General features: G+C 36.1%; 2 protein-coding genes across 4 annotated transcripts; one reads left to right on the top strand and one right to left on the bottom strand.

Annotated features, from left to right (window-relative positions):
* Positions 1 to 973: 973 nt before the first annotated feature.
* Positions 974 to 16,471, bottom strand: ponzr5 (plac8 onzin related protein 5). 3 transcript variants are annotated; one of them, XM_081358772.1, is made up of 6 exons: positions 16,318 to 16,471; positions 12,534 to 12,643; positions 11,686 to 11,925; positions 11,123 to 11,173; positions 10,916 to 11,017; positions 9,918 to 10,824 (listed from the first exon to the last, which is right to left on the bottom strand). In XM_081358772.1, the coding sequence occupies exons 3-6, from the start codon at positions 11,750 to 11,752 to the stop codon at positions 10,757 to 10,759; spliced, it is 288 nt and encodes a 95-aa protein (XP_081214898.1). In that variant the 5' UTR covers positions 11,753 to 11,925; positions 12,534 to 12,643; positions 16,318 to 16,471; the 3' UTR covers positions 9,918 to 10,756. The 3 variants fall into 3 exon arrangements, with proteins under 3 accessions (XP_081214897.1, XP_081214898.1, XP_081214899.1); XM_081358773.1 differs by having other exon boundaries at positions 11,686 to 11,854; positions 16,318 to 16,463; XM_081358771.1 differs by lacking the exons at positions 9,918 to 10,824; positions 10,916 to 11,017; positions 11,123 to 11,173; positions 11,686 to 11,925; positions 16,318 to 16,471 and adding exons at positions 974 to 1,102; positions 1,187 to 1,344; positions 3,028 to 3,142 and having other exon boundaries at positions 12,534 to 12,615.
* A 998-nt stretch (positions 16,472 to 17,469) lies between these two features.
* Positions 17,470 to 21,643, top strand: LOC308686790 (uncharacterized protein). The gene is made up of 3 exons (XM_081358774.1): positions 17,470 to 17,582; positions 17,842 to 18,147; positions 20,915 to 21,643. The coding sequence occupies exons 2-3, from the start codon at positions 17,937 to 17,939 to the stop codon at positions 20,998 to 21,000; spliced, it is 297 nt and encodes a 98-aa protein (XP_081214900.1). The 5' UTR covers positions 17,470 to 17,582; positions 17,842 to 17,936; the 3' UTR covers positions 21,001 to 21,643.
* The last annotated feature ends 359 nt before the right edge of the window (positions 21,644 to 22,002 follow it).

Here is a 22,002-nt window from a genome sequence, read left to right as displayed (position 1 = left end):
AACCGAGTTTTAGATGAATACACTTTACATGGAGAGACGAAATATCTTCATTTGTGTTCTAAAATGAATGAAAGACTTAAGGGTTTGGAATGACATGAGGGTGAGAAATGAATGACAGAATATTCATTTTTGGGTGAACTATCCCTTTAAGTAAAGATTTTTTAGCGGATACTAAAATATAGACTTATGCCATCAGACCGTTTTTATTAAGGCAATAGATTAAGACAATAAACTAATAGACATCACCATACTTCCACCAGATGATTAATCACAGTACAATAAAACAATAGTTTTGTATTACACGTTTTCACATTTTTTTTCTTTAAATATGCAAATGAGGCATTATATAAATAAATATGCATTTGCATACAATTCCAGAACAGAAATCTGAACGTTGGGGATAAAGCCAGGTTCAAAATTCTTGTTTAATTTTTTTCTTAACACATTAGAGTTAAAGGTTTTTACAGAGGAGATTTTGGATTTCTCTTTTCATCCATAAATCAGAAAATGTCAACAAGCTGAGAGAAAAAAAAAATCCACCATCCATTTTTAAAATGTTATATAGCTCAGTTGAATATTATATGGATAAACATTTCAGTAAAAACCTTTATAATATAAAAAGGAGCAAAACTGTAAAGTTTGGTCTAAGAAAGTAAATAATAATAATAATAATAATTTTGATAAAACAGCCTTTAAAGATACGAATTGCAATTGAATTTTACAGATGCAAATCGATAAAAGGAAATAAAATCAACACTTAAATGTGTATTTGGCATGTTTCATTTCCACTAGTCTGAAAGAAGACTTGTTATGGAAACAAAATCTCAAAATTGTGAATTAAAAAACTGGATTTGCCTGTAAATGGAGCAAATACAACGGTGCAGATCTATTGTCACAGAGAAGAATGAGAGTCATTTCATTTGTAACAGTGCAGAATACTGAGAAAAACGAGGAAGTTGTAGGTTGCAAGTTAGGGCCTTCATTTTGCTCGACCGTTGATGAAAGTGACATTTTGTTCACGAACATTCATTTCTCGGGATATCTGACACCAGGAGCAGACACCACAGAAGGTGGAGTAAAGACAGTCATTACAGATCGAGTCCTAGAGAGAGAGAAACACGATAAGTTCTCCAGATTTATAAACAGTATTAGATGTAAGATAGCTAGAACTGGCTTTGAAACAAACCTTTATCCCATAGCGACGGCGCACGGAGACCCGCATGGCCAGTGTTATTGGAGGAACGCATGATCCGAATCCGTCGAGCAGAGGCAGACACAGACACTCGCCGTGCTTGCGGGCCGTCGAACAGGCAAAACAGGGGAAGCACCAAAATGAAAAACAACCTGCAAAAGAACACGACCGTTAGTGATAAGAGGAATCACGAAGTGAAAGAGTCAGCATTGACATCCCACATTTGTTAAACTCTCTGGTACTTTTTTTTGTCAATGAAATGAATGTAGCCTAGCCTACTATATTTTAGTTTGATTACGATTCTTATTTAATATTTTGTATTTTTAGGGGATTTATTTTATACTATATTGTATTTACGCTGTATTTATAATCCACTTTTTGAGCATAGGCCTGAACATTTATTGTCCAACTTAAACTGTTGTAAATCTTGAATGCTTTTTAGAGCACAGACTTAAGTTTGATCTCTTTTCAAAGACGAGGATACTCGTCGAGACGGGCATGCGTGTTTCCGTTCAAGCATAAATAGACGTGAAAAAAACTTAATTCGGTTCCGAATTGAATTCTCTTTCACGTCTTCTTGCACTCTAATGGTTTAAAATCACTTAAATGTTTAAACTGACAGGACCTAAAACATAGCCTAGAAATCGAGACGCACCCTAGCGGCAGCAAAATGTATTTTGCAGCCAGGGTAGTCTAGCAACTCTCCATTGACTTTCGAGCTGTAAAAACCTAAATTGGGTCAGGCCAATCACGTCGCGTATAGAGTAGGCGGGCGGGGCGGGCTTAACATAATGACGACAGAGTTGCGACGGTTCCCTGCTACTTGAAAACAAAGAATGGCGGCTGCTGCTGGAGAACAGTCTTTCGAATCGGCTTTGTCCGCGACTCTGGAGGACTTGGAGTTAGGTTTTTCTTTGAGAAAAGAGCAAAGAACGGCACTTAAGTCATTCTTAAAAAAGGAAGATGTGTTCGTAGTTTTGCCGGCCAGAGTCAAAAGTTGAATCTATCAACTAAGCTCCGCTGTTGGGAAAACGCTCTGGTTGGTTGAAGCGCTGTCCTATTGCGTGCAGAGGGAATTTGAAAGACAGCCGTTTATCCCGCCCCTCGGATTGAGCCGTGTCTATGGAGAGTTGCCAGACCTAACATCTTGATGTAGGTCTGGCTTGCCAGGCTACCTAAAACACGTACACATGATCAACTTTCGCTCTATGATGGTTAAACTTTTCAATTAATCAGAGAATCATGTGCTTTTCGAAGCTTGTTGCCTGGTCTGTACGGATCAACAACCATTCTTGGATGCGCACATCGCAATATCAATGCTAAAACCATATATATAGTGCAGCCCTCACCATGAAATCAAAATTTACAATTCTTATTTTTTTTTATGGAATAATTGGAATATTTATCATAAATGATTCATCCGTGCGTGAGTGCGGGACAATCTGTCACAGAAATAGCAAACGATAATGATCCAACAATCCAATCAGGTCCTGCCCTACGGTTTTTCTAGTTTGAGAAGCAGTTTCACTCGGATATGCATCATATAGGGAAGAAGACTTTTCAGTTTCCTGCTCAGTTTATAAAGAACAACATGCAACAGTAATTACAGTAAAAACTGATTACACATTATCCCTTATTCTGGCACACCTCCGGAGAACCTTTTATACACATATTTCAGTGATGATGTACAATGATGATGTGTCAGCTAGATTTAGCAATACTATTGTATAGTTATAAAGTGACATTCTAGACACACCAAAATCAACAAAACCGAGAGAGAGAGAGAGAGAGAGAGAGAGAGAGAGAGAGAGAGAGAGAGAGAGAGAGACACTCACACTCTGGTACATCCTGACAGCAGTCACAGATTCCAGAGCTCCACTGGTTGGAAGTGTGTGACATGGCAAAGGCCTTTGGCTGTTGAGAAGTCATCCTGCTTATTACCAAATCCTTCTACAGACACAAGAACACAAAGACTTATGAGTGCATACACTGCAACAAAAAAATAAATTAATAATAATAATTTTGAAAAAATATTAATATAATAAAATATATAATATCGAATAATATATAACATTCTTACATACAGATATAAGTCTTGTTTTCTTAAAACAGATCAACATTAAGAGACTTTTTGCTTAAAACTAGAAAAATATCTGCCAGTAGGGTAAGACATACTTTAAACTTTAAGTTTAAACTACTCATTTTTTTTATACGTTTTAAAGTAAAGTCACTTAATTGCAATACGTTTTTCACAAAATAAGACTTGTTATCTCATGTCATGTGCTTCTCAAGTAACTGCGTCTTGATTTAAGAATTTGCTCTGAATTTAAATCTAATTAATTAGTCATTTTTTTGGTGTAAACAAACTTAAACAATGCCATAAAAAACCTTTTTTTTTCAGTGAACAGTTCTTAAAATAAACTTTTTTTCCTCTCAGTATGAAGAACACTTTAATCTTTGGACTACTTTGTGGAATGAAAAGATTTCATGGATGTTTAAGTTTCTTCATGGAACCAGAACCTTTATTTTTTATTAAGAACCATCTATTTTTCATTAGCATCGGCACAAAAGTGATCATTGAAAAACATGTCATATAGTGATCTATCATTTTTAAACAACTGTTGTGTCCCAAGACAAGTTATTCTTGAAAAACTCAGCTAGATATTTAAATAAGTGCATAGTGACACACAGTGTGTAATGGATTATGTAATCACATTCCAAAAAATGACATACTTGTTATTATATTACGTTTTAAAATACTCATAATCAGATTGTAGTTTACAGATTGCATTTTTAGTGATTACACAATTACATAATGTTCACAAAATGGCAGTAAATTATTCATAATTGACTTAATCTCAGTATTGTCTTCCAGTTTTGTGGAATTACACAAGTCAGAGGCCACACTTGATAACAAATAAAATATTTAATCTTTTTTGTGTTTTTATTTTGACTGTTATTATTTGAAAATCGTAAATTTTTATGGATTAAATAATAATAATTTTTTCAGAAGCAAATTTCCTGCAGTTCCTTCACAAACCCCCGTTTGGGAACCCCTGATGTAATAAAATTTAATGCACTTTACATTGTTGATTTTTTTTTTTTGTGCTGTTTTTTTTTTTTTTTTTTTTTTTACATCACTATAGTTCAAGATTACCCTATTCAAATCTACACTGAAAAAAGCAATAAGTTAAATTTACTTCATTTTTCTTTGGCAAGTTTTTGCACGAGTATTTTTAAAGTAAACTTCACATATGGAATTAAGTAAACTCTACTGAAGTTAATGAAAGTAACAAAGGAAATAAGTCATTTTAACTTGGCTAGTAAAAGGTTGAGTAACATCTATTTAGTTGAAGTTTCCGTTGCAATACATTTGATTTCACTCAAAAAATATAACAATGAATTAAACCACACTTTTAAAGTAGGCCCTTTATGCTTTCCTTAGAAACAACTAAGATATACAATAGATATTCTACATAATAAGAGTCAAACATCACGTGAACGCAGAGACCTCAATACTTGATAGACAATACACAATGACGGTAACATTTGATGGATCGTTTTTGTGTTTGAATGTGTTATTTTGAGTGAAAAATTAACTCCAAATGTCACAAAATGGCAAGTTTCTAATCCTAACAACAAGAGCAATGATGAAAATACAGCTGAAAAACAGTGAAAAATCAAATTATTCAAGGCCCAGTGCATGATGGGAACACCAGTATCAGAAAAGTTGAGTAATTTTACTTAATTTTATAATGTTGATATTTACGCTTTCATTTCTACACGCTTGAATTGAGTACTAATTTAGAATTTACCTCGTTTTTTTTTATTCTTCCCTGAAATAACTTTTTCATGTAAATTACATAGTTTTTTCTGTAGTATTTACAACACCACAAAATCATTTTTATCAGTGTATGTGATAAACTAGTGAAGGCTAAAAGTAACGTTAAAAGAAATCTAAAAGTCTGATTATATTACCTAAAATATGCCATGTAATGGATTATATTACTACAGTTTTCACATGCAATTTGTACCAAGTAATCTAAAATTGAGCAATCTCAAAACCAGCTCTTACCTGAGTGCGAGACTAGAGACGAAGGACAGACTTGTGTTCATACACACTCCAAGAGGCAAAATGATGGAGATCCACTGTTACGAGCAGGTATGCATCTCATTTTAAGCGTTTGCTCAAAGTCACTGGTCAGGTTAGTTATGCGTCACACCCGTGACCTTCCACCTGAAAATCCATCATCATGTGGCTTTACTGTGGGCATAGTTTCACCTGAGAGTGAAGACTCTATTGTTTATCTGTTCTCATGTGTTAACATGTGTTCGCATGTGCTGGTTGCATCAATGTGAAGAAAATGCATAAATTATCTGAGTAATAACAGCCATTTTCTATTCTATTCATTATAGAACAACTAGATAGACCAGTTATCAACACCTAAACATCATGTTTCCATTGATTGAGGAATCTGAGAAACAAGTTAATGATATTTAACTGTGTTACAGAGTGTTTAAGTCTTTAGAATAAAGGATATGAATCCTTGTTACTGTTTTTTACTGTTTACTGTTCTGAGATAATACCTTGACTGTTTTTGAACACTGCCTGACTATTGTTCATCAAAACATGTCAGGCATGATACAGTGCTTTGTAATTGTAATTTCACTCAAGAAATTGAACTTTTAGGCCTGGTTTCACAGGCTTAGATTAAGTCAGGATTAGGCCTTAGCTTTTATAAACGTGCCTTAGAACAAAACATTACTGATGTTCATCTCAGGACAAAACAATGGCACTGATCACTTTCAGTTGAAATAACTCAAACATGCATTTCTATAGGCTTAAGTTTCCGTGAAACAGCCCGTGCAAGTCTAACAAGGCATCCGGAGTGGTCTTATCTACATTTTAGGGGGCAGTGCCATCTTAGAGGTCAGGTCCCAAACTTAAAGTATGCAAATTATGGTTGATAATAAATCATTTGACTTGATAGAACATGAATTGCCAGAAACCTCTTGACTATCAAATAAAACGTCTTTCTTTCTTCAGTCGAAAAAGAAATTAAGGTTTCAGTGGAAAACATTCCAGGATTTTTCTCCATATAGTGGACTTCAATGGGGTCCAACGGTTTGAGGGTCCAAATGTGAGTTTCAGTGCAGCTCCAAAGGCTCGACACGATCCCAGCCGAAGAATAAGGGTCTTATCTAGAGAAATGATAGGTCATTTTATAAAAACAAAATATATATATATATAATACTTTTTAACCACAAATGCTCGTCATGCACTAGCTCTGTGATGCGACACACATTAAGTAGGCTAATCAAGTACCGCGGTAGGGTGAAAAACTTAATCCCATTTTCTCCTTCAACTTCAAAATTGTCCGACATTATTACCTTTTATTTATTTAGAAACTCTCTAGGTTGGTAATTCCGCCTATGTCACGCCACATATGTGACCTTTTAATGTGATTACGTAATGCGCGGCGCATCACATAGCTGTGCAAGACGGGTATATTTGGTTAAAAAGATTATTTTTTTTTTTGGTTTGTGTAGATAAGGCCCTTATTCCTCGGCTGGGATCATGTCGAGCCTTTGGAGCTGCGCTGAAACTGACATTTGGACCCTCAAACCGTTGGATTTTTTTTACAGTCTATGGTTGGACCCCATTGAAGAAACTGCAACCAGAGTTGTGCGCGCGGTTACGTGGAGTTTGGGTTGGGGTTTGGGATGAACTAGAAGCCGGTCTCTTTGAATCCATCTTCTACTTTTGCCAAAGTCGCTTGAGGTGTCTTCGCTGATGCGGATAATGGCGGCGAATACACAAACCAGGTGAGCGTGAACGCGCATGACGTCACGCCCAGTCGATTCCGTCCCGAATCCCTCTTATTTATTTTACTGTACAGGATTATAGAGGCAATCGCAGAGATCATAGAAGGGCTCATTCAGCCCATCAGGCAATTGTTTAAGCATGTATGGGTTAGAACAACGGGTATTTTTAACATGAAAAGTTGCGCAATGCACCTTTAAAAAAGGGCAATTATCAGCATGTGCTTAGCGTAATTTCTTTTAATGGAACAGAGCAGGTCAGACTTGTTTTAGTATTACAAGCTAAGCTCCTCTTTCAACAACTAGTGCTCTTTCAGTTTTCCACCCAATCCCTCATCAACCTCGTCACCTTCAATTGTCAGTTGCTCTTGTTCCTGTTGCATGTCCTCAATCTGGCAACCCTTGGTGAGTCTGAGGAGGAGGAGGCGGGAGAAACAACTCTCTCCTATGTTTTGAATTTGGACTGCAGTGCCCATTTCAGCCACTAGCTGTCAACATTACATACTGCACCTCTCAATTTACTTCTAAAGCAAAAAAGATGCGAGTCTTCAATATCAAGGTGAAAAGATGAAGGGCTTTGTCATTGTACTTTTGTCTGATCATCTGAGACGAGCTCCTCATTCCATTCAGATTATTTCAATAACAAATCCAATTTAAGTTTAAGAAATCATTCAATACTTGCAGTTTGTCATAAAAATAATAATAAAAATCAGATCATGACTTTATGAGTCCAGTCTGATATGGTCGAGCTCTTTCTTTCTGCAAAAAGCAGATTTCTCATGTAGTCTAATGTACAGTTCGCAGAGTCACGGCGCACTGGTTCGTGTCGTGGGAGTTAGTTTCCAGAAGAACTTTCAGTTAGTTTGGTGTTGAGAAAAGATGCTTATCGCACTTGGTTTTGGAAGAGGGTCATATGGGTGGAATGTAAGTGTGTGTGTGTGGGCATCAGGTCATGTGCGTGGATGTTTGTGTGTGTGTGCATGTGTGGGTGCCTGTTTGTGCAAGTGTTTTGATGCTTGCATAACCATTGTAAATCCCACGTTGAATTCGAATAATGCTGAGAGAGTAATAGAGGCTTCCAAACAGAAATTTGGTGCAATATAATTGTGCCACTACCATACTAATAAAGGGGAGAATGGGACTCAACCTAACACTTTTTGAATTCATTAATTTCACACATGCCTAGTACACTTATGTGTTTTTGTTTCATTGATACAGTGTATACTTTTTTCTTGATTTTCCCCTGGAAGTGAATGTGACAACATGCCCCATAGGTGGGACACAACAAACTATAATATTTTGTAAAGAAAATACAACTATTAACATTTTCATATAAAATAATGGCATTTTTAATTCTTAAAAATACTTTTTTTTTTTTTTTGAGTTTGAACACACCGGAAAACAGTTAAAAACATAATAATTAATCACTTCTGAACATTGACTCTCAGTCAAAGAATCTCAAATGCTGGCATGTTTTAAACTGTGTGTGTTACAGCCAGCCCCGCGCTATATTGTGCCCCGCTCACCCCTATAGCCTACGAGAACATATCTGAATGCTGTTTTTCTTTCATGTCACAGTATATGAACTCCTGGAGAAGTAGTTTAATGTCAATTAACGTCATTGCACGAGTGATTTCATTTCACCTCAAAGCCGTGACGTCCCCTGTTCCACATTCGACACACACAGTTCAATAAGGGTAGACATGGGGATCCTCCAAATAAACAAATAAAGGCAAGCACCATAAAGCACCTGCAAACACACAACGACAACTCAAACACAAACAAATTTAAGCAGGTTGGCCATTAGTATAGTGAATACACACTCACACTCACACTCATCCTTACCCCCCCAGCATTCACAAAGTCCAGAGCTCCACTTGCCATCGCGTCTCCCTGGGTCAGGTCGGGACTGTACCACTCTCAGGAGATGGGGGATTCTGATCTCTACATAGTGAAAGCAATACCTGAGCTATTTCAATGCTGATACGCAATACCGTTACAAAAATGTATTGTATTAGATTGTTTAAACTGAAACTTAATATCATTTTTACTAATCTGAAATCTTTACTAATCTGAGGTCTTTCAAGACGCCGAATGATATTAAACGCCTTGTTAATCCAGCAGATGTGACACTGAAAAGAGTATATACTACAACATGAATTCTTACCAGCAGCCTGGATGAAAAATGATCACCTGTTGATATGTACACAAACCACAGTCCATCGAATTCGTCATATAAATCAATAATTAAAGGTACACTATAAAAACCAAAACTGCATGTATTTTGCGGAAGAACATTGTTTTGGTTGTGCTTTGGCTCTGCGTGACTGTGCGGATGAATATGATTATACTGCTCATAAAACATTCACTATAGGCTTAAGAGATATAACCAGTTTAAATGGAAAGGATCTCAAGCTGACTAGCTGAAGATATTACTGTATATTTACCCGTTAATACACACAGCACTTCCTTAAAAATAGATTCCAGCACAGCGCTACAACAATCATAATGAAATGAGCCTTCACAATAGATAATGCTTTATAATTAACTCTGTTAGAGAGATACGGTAATTTATCTGTTCAGTAAAATAGTTTACTCCCCTGATGAGTAATAAAAACAACATCATCTTCCATCTATAAACACTTATAATAGGCTTACTAGGGTAAGATAAAAACACATCTCAGAAGAAGGATTGATGACGTATTGACTAATTATTTAAATCTCATGGTTTGCTTTCTTTTTCTTCTACTTTGTGCAGTAAACTATTAACTTCAGCTGTTGACTGAGAAAAGCTACTCCCTTTGTATGCCTAAATATGCTCTGGTCCTTATGAATTTGACTAAAAGTTTAAACAAAACTGTGTATGCTCATAAACATAATTTACTGAACGCTATAATGTTTTCATTCATCAGTTTTAATATATCAATATATTTTATATAAAGCACAGACAATAATATGAGTATTAAATGCAATTAGATAATCAAATGTGTCTATTTCAATGATTATTGTTCTAACCCAGCATCAGGTTAAAAAATGATAATGATAATGTATAATAACAGTATTTCCTTGCAAAATACACTTTTGAAAACAGTAATGTAATATAAATGACAAATAAAAAGAAGACTGTTGGACCAAAGTATTAAATAAACGATAACAATGCACACTCATATAGAGGAGAATTGTGTAACATGTGGCCATTTTTGGTTCCACGGAATCAAGTATAATTCCAAGAAATCTTCGTAGTCATGAAAACAGATATCATATTATCAGATTCTGTGATGCTGATGAGTGAAAATGCAGCAAATTTAAGTGTGATCTTTAGAAAGATCTTAGACCTCAAGAGATTTGCTTTACAGATACAGAAGTAAAAATGTACTTTTTGGTCCAAGTTGAACCTGAGAGGGGCGAGTGCCTTGTTAAAACATGCATGATTCTTCAAATAACGTCTAAATCTGGCCAAAGAAGCCTGTATTGGTATAAAGGCTGCTGTAAACAAAGATGACCAGTGGAGATACAGAACGCTATATCATTGTGATCATAACAAACACACAGTGATAACAGAAAAACATGTTTCAGCAGTTTACATACTTTTATTGTGCTATTTTAAGATTCACTCAAAATGATCACACTTTTAGCATTGTTCGTGATTATACTGCAGTAATTTCATCATAGAGTCTTTAAATGTAAATGTTGGGTATAGATATGAAGCAAATCATCCCAGGAAACTTTACAAAGCTGAGATCACAAAGGAGTTTGAGAATTTGAGTTGCACATGTTCAGAAACCATTTCTTTGAGGCTCCATTTAAATCTGTGTAAAAGAGAAAACAGATTTTTGTATGATGATTAATGGTAATATTTTCCATAACTGCAATTGTTATACTATATTATGTTTAACTTACATTTCTGGCGGTTCCTGCAAATACACCCAACCATTTTGTGGTACTCCTCAATGGTTTTAGGACTGTGTTTCTTTGTACACTGCAGACTATTATGATGATCAACTAAGAAGAGAGATGTGAATATTACATTAAAAAAATGAAATACTTTCGTGGTCTATATTAATACTTTTAGCACACAATGCTTTGGCAAAAAGACTTATTTCTTACTTCTGCAGCCACAAACAGCAGATTGTTTCCAGGATCCCCTCTGTGAACAGACTGTGTGGAGACATGAGGTGACATTAGTCTCACATCAAAAGGATAAACAACCATGATTTCAAAAACCACAACATCATAAGCTTTGTGACTACATTTTTGTGTGTGATTTTAATGGTAAAAGACTGTAAAAAATGCTACGGTGAAAAACTGTTAATAGGCTGACAGAAAGTTTCTGTTCTACATCAGGTGAATAACTGTGATAGGTCTAACCGTACATTTAATGTAATTTTACTGTAGAATAAAGTCATTGTATAATTTACACTACTGTGATTAGCGGTTGTCATTGTATTACAATGGTACAAAACAGATATTAGTACTTTAATAGTTTGGTAAATCAACATTATATCAGATAATAAAATACAATTTTTTACTGTAAATTTAAGTGGCTACTGTATTTTTTTTAAGTGTAATTACAGAATATTAGAGATGTAACTCATTCACTCGAAGGTAATGTTAAAAATATTCATGTGAAAACTAGTGGTGTAAGCAATGTATATTGTTCCAGAAATTACCTGAGTTGTTGCACAAAATTGTGGTCAGAATCAGCAAGGCAAACACCAGACAGATTGGTTTGGACATCTTCACGCTTGCGCTGCTCCAGCTTGGTGAAGGACTCTCTCCTTTTATCCTCTGGTGTAATGATTATCTCCCCTTCCCACTTCACCCCCTTTATACACTCAACTAGTCATGGGGTTTTAGTTTAACAGCATAAATAAGTCTCGACATGTCCATCGTGCATACCACAATTTTACCTGAATGAGAAAGGAGATACTGTTTGTTTGCTTGTAATCTGGCATTACTCAAGAGAAAACATGTTAAATCTGATAAAGTTGATCCTTTCGTGTGGGATTGAATATCTAATATATCAACACTAGAGTTGCTTCAGAGGTCAGAGCATCTCTAGTGTGAATCAGAAGTATAATGCAGATGTACAGTTTATTTGGTCTATATGGCATAGACTATGACATTACCCCATCTAGGATTCAAAAAAAAAATTGTGGCCACACATAAGGGACGAATTGCAAACATTTTCGATGCATACATACTTCTTATCAGCCATGAAACATTGCACTAACCAATATGTTGTTCATATTTAACAGTTTCTCTCTTGTATGCAGCAAACAGAGCAGACAGTGTCTTGATGTAACTCCACAAACCCACTCAAAATCACTGAGATTTTGTTACTCAAATGTATGCGTAGCCAAGTAAAACTTGGACGAAGACTGTTGTTCTTACATGTATAGCACCTATTTTATTTTTGTAAAGTAGCCAAACTTGCCTTCAACTGTGCTTCTTACTAAACAAACCACAAGTTATATTAGTTATTTCGTAAAACAGTGATGAGTAAATATTTACTTACAATAAGCTGAAGACACTGAACTCGTCTACACCAGAGACTGTAGGCCTACTTCTTACGCAGATTACATCTTTATGGGGTGAACAACAAGCTCATGCTGTTGTTTTACAAAGCTGTTTTGGAAAGTATTGTTAGGTATAGTATTACAGTATGGTTTGGGAACATAACTGTACAGCTTAAATCTAAATTGGTGCACCTGGTGTTGACAGCATTGAAAATTGTAGGGCAAGTGGACATCTTAACCTTGCATTGCAATGCATGATAGACGGGGTTCAGGCTTTTTTTAAGCGTATTTGCGAAAGAGGAAATTTTTGCGCGTTCGTCCCAGGCATCTCACAATAACTGATAATATACGTTGTCTAATTTTAGGAGCTTTCTGAACACGCTTTAGTATCAGTGCTCGTCTATTTTGTTTTGTTAATTACCTCGTCATAGTAAACCAATACATGCAGCACAGTTTGAATCTCCTCCATACTTATTATAAATGTGGTGCTCAAAACTGATTACTGTCCGTCGCAGACTGGGAGGAGCAGTTGCGCGCAGTTTACCTTCCCCGTACTTTAGACCGCGGTGTAAACGCAGAAAGCAACCGGTCTGGGGCAAAAATAGTTCCTGGGAAAAAAGTTCCTAGGACAAATTGTTCCGGGTAATTTCGGTGGAAACGCGGCTTATATTACTACTATTGGCTACTAAAACAATACAATGTTGCAAAAAAAAAAACAAAAAAAACGAACAAATTAAGCTAGAACCGTTGCACAACGCGTCTATGAACAACACACACACTGGTTTTGGTTTCCGAATGATCCAGTGTTTTTTCCCCCAAGTTTTTTTTCAGTTGAGTAAACGATTCAGTGACTCATAACGGATCCTGAATATTTTTTCTTTTAACGAATTGATTGCATCAGCATCTACTGTAAGATTGAAAGTAGCCCCTTTCACACATACAGTTTTTACTGGTAAATCACCGGTCACAGATCATGGTTGAACAAGACTTTTTCAAAAAATACGGGTAAACTGGTTCTGGCAATTTACCAGTAAGGCAAGTAAATTACCGCGCTGTGTGAACGCGGAATGAAGATTACCGGTATGATCACGTACAATTTCAGAGCATGCTGACGTAATAAAGTACTTATGGAGGTGACTTGATTACGCCGCGCTGTTTACAGTAAGCTTTTTAATTGTTTTTCTATTTAAACATGCGCAAGATGATCATCTTTGCAGGGTTCGTACTACAAGGTAAAGTACATGCATTTAACTTTTTGAAATATAAGTCCTGGAAAACCCTTGAAAATAGCCATAGGCCTATTTATGAAAAGGTATTGAAAAGTGCTTGAATTATTGAAAGACAATATATGGGAAACTGTTTAATTTTATTGATAAAACAATCTTTTCACACAAAATCAACCTGTCTGATATAGATATAGAGCCATTTTGCATGGCTATGAGCTTGATATTGCTCTTAAAAATATCCAAATATTATGATGCATCTTTCATTCTTCAGGTCAATCACATATTCATGGGAGAAAAAATCAGTTTGAATAAGCAAAGCGATATCTGTGTCATAGTATCCTTTCAGTGGTTAAAGTTACCACAGTCATTGCTTGTGCTACACTTTACTTGTACCATTTTGTTTCATTAGTTTATTTTTGTTTATTTGTTTACCTTTTTTAGAATTTAAAAGATAGTAAAGATATTGTCTGATAAGTGAGATCTCTGATTGTAGTCCCTGAAAACCAAAAAAGTAGTGCTTGAAAAGTCCTGGAATTTCATTTTACAGCTCTGCAGTTGGTTATTATGTGTGTCTCCTGTTTTTAAGAGCAAAAACACATTTTGTTTGATCATCCCCTTATGCCTTTCACTCAGGCATAATTATTTTTTTTTTGCTAAATTGAACAGATAGTGAAATTAAAGCGATTCTCCCCAATGCGGGTGAATGAAGACAATGGATTGCTGTGTGAAAGGGGCAAATGATTCAACTCGCTCCTACTTATACTATGCTTTATGTGTTCTTTTTGTGATGAAAAAGTATATACTTTTGATTGTGCAGCAGAATAGGCAAGCTTTGGGACATTGACTGTTATAGCCTCTATATTGACTGCTCTGTTGCTAGTTATGTGCATTCTGTCATTGTTTAAACTACATGTTAATGATCTTGTCACAGTTAACATCGTCCACATTTACTTTCATTGTTGCAGATTAAACATAGTTTTTTAACACTTTTTATTCATGCATGTAGTCCAACATGCAATGGGTTATGGGCAATATTAGCCATTAGTGTGCATGGATCTGCACTTCGAATTTTAACCGAAAATAGTAAACCATCCGGGTATTGGATACTCATTTAAACATGCTACGATTTGGTTACACTAATTCTAATTTGAATACCTTTTAGGACGGATAGTAGCCTATGCTAATTGGGATGCAGCGTCAGTTTCGTTCATGTTTCATTGTTAAATTAATCAATCTTGTGAAAGAATCTGTTAAATGAACTATTTAACGACACAGTCATAAAGAACGATCCCTTGTTGTCAACTACTGGCTTAAGATGCAACCAGCAGAAAGACTCACTGAACAATAATTATTACTTATGCATAGAGTGACACTGACAGTTAGTCTCAGTTGCAAACATAGAAAAGAGTGATAAAAACAGTGAAAAGTTCTACTGATGTTAGACTCTCAGAAAAAAAGGTACAAAAGCCGTCGCTGTGGCAGTACCTTTTCAAAAGGTACACCTTTGTACCTAAAAAGTGCATTTTAGTCCCTCAAGGGTACATATTGGTACCAAAAGTGTTAGTACCTAAAATGGTAGGCTACATATTAGAACCCTTTTGAAGGGTACTGTCCCAGTGACAGCTTTTGTACCTTTTTTTCTGAGAGTGGTTATATCAACACTCTTGGAATCAAATTCAAGGAATATTGTATAAATAATAGGGGAGTAACAATAAATTGCAATACAAAAATGCAACAATATGTCGTGGGTAGTGACAACTGTGTATAGTTCACACAAAATAAAAATTACAGTGTGGGAAAAAAAATTCCAGTTTTCAGAGATTCAGTACTACATTAAACTACTATATATAATGCTGAATTTAATGTATAGTAATGCAATGGGGGAATATTTGTAGGTCCGGATAAAGCCAAATGTCTTATGTTACCATTCGGCCTACATTATTTTAAAATCGGTGAAAGAGTGCAAGCATTTACGTCTAAAATAATTCTCTATTTTCAGCTTCAGAATCATTTATATTTTTATTCTGGTGTCACTATTGTCCTGTGCATTGGGTTACCAGCACCAAGTCCAAGCCTATAATACCTACAATAACAAATTTGCTATTTTAATCAACAGTACATTTTTTGTTAACCTTTTATCATATGTCTTGGAGTATCGCAATAATATCGTATCGTGATATGTAACGAATCGTGACATGGGTCTCGTATCGTTACACCCCTAATTAAATAACAATGACAGTAGACATCCCAACTAGCAGTCATATGAAGACACGCAAAGCAACTTGCAATGCAGGTTTTTTTTTCTGTTTAGACTTTATTTTTTAAAATAAACATATGGTATCACAATTACTGCATGTTTTTAATAGGCTATTTCACAAAGATAGCTATAGCCACATTTTTACCAGCTTACCCAGCGCTTAGGAAACGGTTAAAATTGACGAATTTCTCATGATCTGTCTGTTTGTTTCTTTTCTCCCCCTTCCTGTATTGTTTTTACAATAAGTAGCCTACAATTGCGTCATGCTAATAAAGAAATCTGAATCATTTTAAGACAAACCGTGAAACATTCTCTAACGTCCAGTGTGGGTTCTCACGTAGGCTATCGTATGTAGGTTAGAGTTGGCGAGCCCACACACGGTGGGCGAACCGTCATTAAGCACCTACACACGGTTGGTGTGTGCGTGTGTTGAAGCTTTCAGGCCCTCCCTCGCAGTGACGCATACAGAAACGATCAAGGAAATCCCCAAGTGAGAGTCAGTGTTGCCAGATTGGGCGGGTTCCCGCCCAATTGGGCGGTTTTGAATTTGATTGTGCGGGTAAAAAAGGGTTTGGGCGGGTGGACAAAATTTGGGCTGGTTTGGGATCAGTTCGGCGGTTTTCAAACATCTACATTTTAAAGTCTAATTGGTTAAAAAACTAAAATAAAGTGTGCATGTAGTCCATAAAATCAGTCATCATGACATTACTGTACACACACGCCCATGCAGAGTCAGCTGGCATTGGTGTTGACATCACCGACGAGCACGCACTTTTAGCCAATCAGCGATCAGCAGGCAGATGCGATTGAGCGCGATAAGTTGTAGCTGTATATTCAAGTGATGGCTAATGCCTCTACTAAGTTGTATGTACACAGTAAAGAGTGAGATAGTGAGCAACTCTAAAAATGTACACGTGGTGGGAGATATCGATGGTGACTATAACTCTGAGAGGAGAGCACAGTTATGTCCATGGTCATGTGCACACTAGCCTAACTGTACCAGACATCGTCAACTTTACACCGTCCAGACTGCACTATACTCGCCCCTGACACCTGCTGAAAAAGGTTTGAATCAACGATGAATCAGTTTTGACTGCTAAATTCTGCGTTATGTTCTGCATTGTGTACTTTCCTAGGGTTAAAGTCATCGGTTCATTTCTTGATTGCCGTTTTGACAGTGTCCATCTGGACATTTTAGTCATATTGGCTAATTCTCCTTAATTATTGCCGTTTTGATCTGTTTTCCTGGTTTTTTTTTTTTTTTTTTTTTTTTTTTTATCATTGTTATTTGTTTTAAGGAGATACAAATTGTGCTTATCAACCTTGAATGACATGGTAATGAAATTATATCATATTATTTTGGCAGTAAAATTTTGGGCGGTTTTTTCTTGTAGTGGGCGGGTTTTGGTGAGCTTTTGGGCTGGAAATCACCGTTCCAATCTGGCAACACTGGTGAGAGTTACGACAGACTATCGGCAACTACCGACTCGCGTTGAACACGGCGTACAAATCAACACAGAAACCAAATACGCGTCAACTGCATCCACACTCCGGACACATCCAAGGTAAGGATACGTTTCGTTGTTTTAAATGTGTATATATTCCATGTTTCGGCTACAACATAATGTAATGTAAGCGAAAGCTTTGTTGTTGACAAGCGTGAACATACTCAAGCTCATCCGGTGCACGCGAACACTTTCTTCGTCACTTGTGGGTTTACAAGGTGTATTTGTAATCCGATTGCTTGATACTAATGTTATAGATTTCATTATTTAGGGCATGTAGGTTAATCGCTTTATTTTTCTCGTTTTTCCCCCTCCCCAGGTGTTGTCAACACCGGATCAGTTTAGGTGGATTGAGAAACATTTGTCGCCTTCGCGGAAGTGCACAGCCAAACCAGCGACTTGTGGTCGTTTTTTATGAATACACCCACCGAAGCACAACAGCAGGAGGTCATGTACGGCATGGCAGAGATGCCCGATCTCATACCACCGACAGGTGCTTTACAACCCAGTCCGATGATCCCGTACGAGCTCGGACAGGCAGGGCGAACCCGACCAGACCTCCTGTCCGCCCCGCGAAGAGGGCAGCGAGCCCCCAAACTCGGGCAGATCGGCCGCTCTACGAGAGGTGTGTGTGATATTAGCCTGTGTTTTATGTTGGCCTGACATGTAGGTAATTATTGGGTGAGATTTTTTTTTTCTTGACCCGAGACCAAAATATCGAAATTAAGTTTTGTTTTTAAAGGGATAGTTCACCCCAAAATGAAAATTCTGCTGTCATTAATACTCACCCCCATGTCTTTCCAAATCTGTAAGACTTTCCTTCATCTTCACAACACAAATTAAGATCTTTTTTATGAAATCTGAGAGATTTCTGTCCCTCTGTGCTTCAAAAAGTTCATAAAGAGATTGTAAAACTAATCCATATGAATTGAGCGGTTTAAGTCCAAATTTTCTGAAGAGACTGAACGCTTTATGATGAAAAGATTGAATTTAGGCTTTTATTCACATATAAACATTCATCAACTCAAACATTTTTTGTGGAAAAGGGAAGCTCAAACATTCCATGAGGTGCGTGAACCAATGAGGTTCATTCTAGACGTTTGAGCTTCTGCAAGAGCCAATGAGGTTTGTTCTTGCGCATCAAGCAGATTCGGTTGAGCTTCTGTTTTAATCAATGTTTAGATGTGAATTAAAGCCTAAATTCAATCTGTTCATTATATAAAGCGATCGAGTCTCGTCAGAAAGTTTTGACTAAACCACTCAATTCACATGGATTAGTTTTACGATCTCTTTATGAACTTATTGAAGCTTCAAAGTGTCAGTTGTGTAGCTGTCAATGGAGGGACAGAAATCTCAGATTTCATCAAAAATATCTTTATTTGTGTTCTGAAGATGAACAAAACTCTTACGGCTTTGGATTGGAACGAATTAATGAAAGAATTAAAATTTTTGGGCGAACTATCCTAAATCTGCAGTGCTGGGGGGAGGCGGCAGGAAAAGTTTTATAAGTTATATTTATCTCCTAAAGCTCTCCAGCTACAGAATTTGGTACAAACTTTTTTTAATCTATTTTAAGATTCCAAACAAATGTTAGATCGAGCCGACATCTTGCAGTCTATGCCAAAATGTTAGATCATGCCAGCATGTCAAAAAATGTCAGATGATCTGATGCCGGATCCTGCCAGAAGATATCAGTATTCTTTTGTCGGGTATCCAAAACCTGTAAACAGCAAGTCTTGTCTGGTTCCCAAAACTGTATTAACAGCCAGGAAGATGAGTGAGAAGGCCAGGGAAGAACAGCTCACAATGTAATGTAATGTAAAAAGAGCAGAAACAGGTGATAATAATGATAAAAAATGAGCAGAGTTTATTGAATAATCTTAGTTGCACGTTTCAATGCTCATCTGACCACTACAAATCCAACAGATGTAATTATACCAGAGTAAAAGCAATGGAAAATGACCGCTTCACAACATCCGTCCTGTGACGTTAAAGACATTCTGTCATCTCTTAGTCATGAAACCACAATCATATGACATAAATGAATAATAATAATAGTCACAAAAAAGAAAACACAAGTAAATGTTGTGTATACATTTTACTTTCTTCAAGTAACAGGTTGTAATTGAGAATTCTTAGATCATTCGCAAGCAACATGTTCCCTTTTCTAGTTATTAAAAATAACTTTGTGGGGAACTTTGTTGAACGCACGTGATAGTCACCACAAAGTCGTAATTACGAGAACAAAACGGAGAAGTTAATGAGATGAGGGTGTCAGTGAGAAAACATGTTGGATGCAATGGTCTGTAAATTTGTTAAAATAAAATATTTTTTGTAAAAAAAATTATTTAGACTACAATAAAACAATTATATTGTACAGTTACGATACAATATACACTGCTGTTTTTTTTTTTTAAGAAGTCTCTTCTGCTCACCAGGCTGCATTTATTTGATTACAAATACAAAAACAACAGTAATATTGTTAAATAATATGACAGTTTAAAAGAACTGTTTTCTATTTTATAGTAAAGTGTAATTTATTCCTGTGATCAAAGCTGAATTTTCAGCATCATTATCCAGTCTTCAGTGTCACATGATCATTCGGAAATCATTATCATATGATGATTTGCTGCTCAAAAAACATTCATTATCAATGTTGAAAACAGATTTTTTAATGAATAGAAAGTTCAAAAGAACTGCATTTATTTGAAATATAATATTTTGTAACATTAGATGTCTTTACTGTAACTTTTGATCAGTTTAACTCATCCTTGATGAATAAAAGTGTTGATTTCTTTTATTTATTTTCCCCGAAAAATAAAATAAATCTTACTGAACTTCTTTCTATTCATCAAAGAATCCTGAAATAAAAATGTAAATAACTGTTTTCAACATTGATAATAATCAGAAATGTTTCTTGAGCAGCAGATCATCATATTAGAATGATTTCTGAAGGATCATGTGACACTGAAGACTGGAGTAATGATGCTGAAAATTCAGCTTTGATTACTGGAATAAATTATACTTCACTATATATTCACATAGAAAACAGCTGTTTAAAATTGTAATAATATTTCACAATATTAGTTTTTTTGTAAATCAAATAAATGCAGCATTGGTGAGCAGAAGAGACTTCTCTTGAAAACATAAAAAATCTCACCGATCCCAAACTTTTGACTGGTAGTGTCAAACGACTCAGTTGGCAGCATCTTCATAAACTGAATAAAAACAAAGCAAAACACACACACACACACACACCCGATGCGCATTCTTTATTCATCACTTTTGTGTGTTTTATGCAAATACAAACTTCCCAGGAGGCCTTGAACTTGTCATATTCACTCGTTTCCACTCTGTTGTCAAATGAAACCTTTCTTCCTTTGCCTTTACAGTGGTTATCGATGACGAGGACTTGGATGATATCATAAACAACAACAGAAGCTTCCCGGCGTCTCAGAGAGTATCACCCGTGGCCTGATGCGTGACTGACTGTGCCAAAGCCAACTCAAATCTCTCTCTCACACACGTTCTCACTCGTCGTCACCTTCACTGTACAAGCTTTTACAGCTTTGAGGTCAAACGAGAGAACCGTGGACTTTACTTCCTGTTCACTTTACGCTTGCTCGTCACTTAACTGATGTCTGGTGTCTTCATTCATGGGGTGAAGATCTTGATGATCTCTAATGCAACAGGGCTATATTTATTACATTTGCACTTTACAGCAGAATATGAAAGCTAACCTCATCAGGTTGGATTACTCATCTCCCAAAGAGGACGTTTTCCAGTGAAACTCTGTTAACGTGTATCGCGTCATTTGGTGTAGACCTGTGGTTACCTTGGTAAACGGGGTCTATTTCGATTTCTATTTCTCTAAATGACATCAGTTAATAGTAAGGAGTTTTTGTTTAGTCACTGTTTCTATGTGCCTGTTCATCTTTTTTGTTTGAATTGAATCGAGTACAATCTTAAATGCATACTGACTGCGACAAACAATCTCATATGTTAGTCAAAACGTCTTAGACTTCTAGATGTTTGCATGGGAATTAATGGACTTTTGTAAATTGTTTTGGGGGAATGCAGTGGAAAAGGAGTTATAAATAAAGTATGCATGAGTAACTTTATTGCCATTGTTAATGTTTTTTTTATTAGAGTTTGATTTGACTTAAAGTCCCCCTGTAGTCAATCATTTTATCCCTTAAAACTCATCAATTACAAGGTAGTTTGTGACGTCAGAAACACCGGCGATTTCAAAGCGTGTTTTTGAGACTGTCTTTGGTTCACTGCAGTTTTAAGGAGAAAATACTCAGCAATGAATTTACACATGATCTGTCTTAAATCATATTAAAAACACCATATATAAACAACATTAAAAGCTGGAATTTCAGCACAGGGGGACTTTAAATGTCAGAACTTTGCAGGCTCGCATGATCTTTTCTTTGATTAAAATTTGCAAAAAGAGTGAAATCTTTTATTTCCAGGT

The sequence above is a fragment of the Scardinius erythrophthalmus genome (assembly GCF_964197995.2).
Source record: "Scardinius erythrophthalmus genome assembly, chromosome: 2".
Lineage (NCBI taxonomy): Eukaryota > Metazoa > Chordata > Actinopteri > Cypriniformes > Leuciscidae > Scardinius > Scardinius erythrophthalmus.
This window is presented reverse-complemented; position numbering and strand designations above follow the sequence as displayed.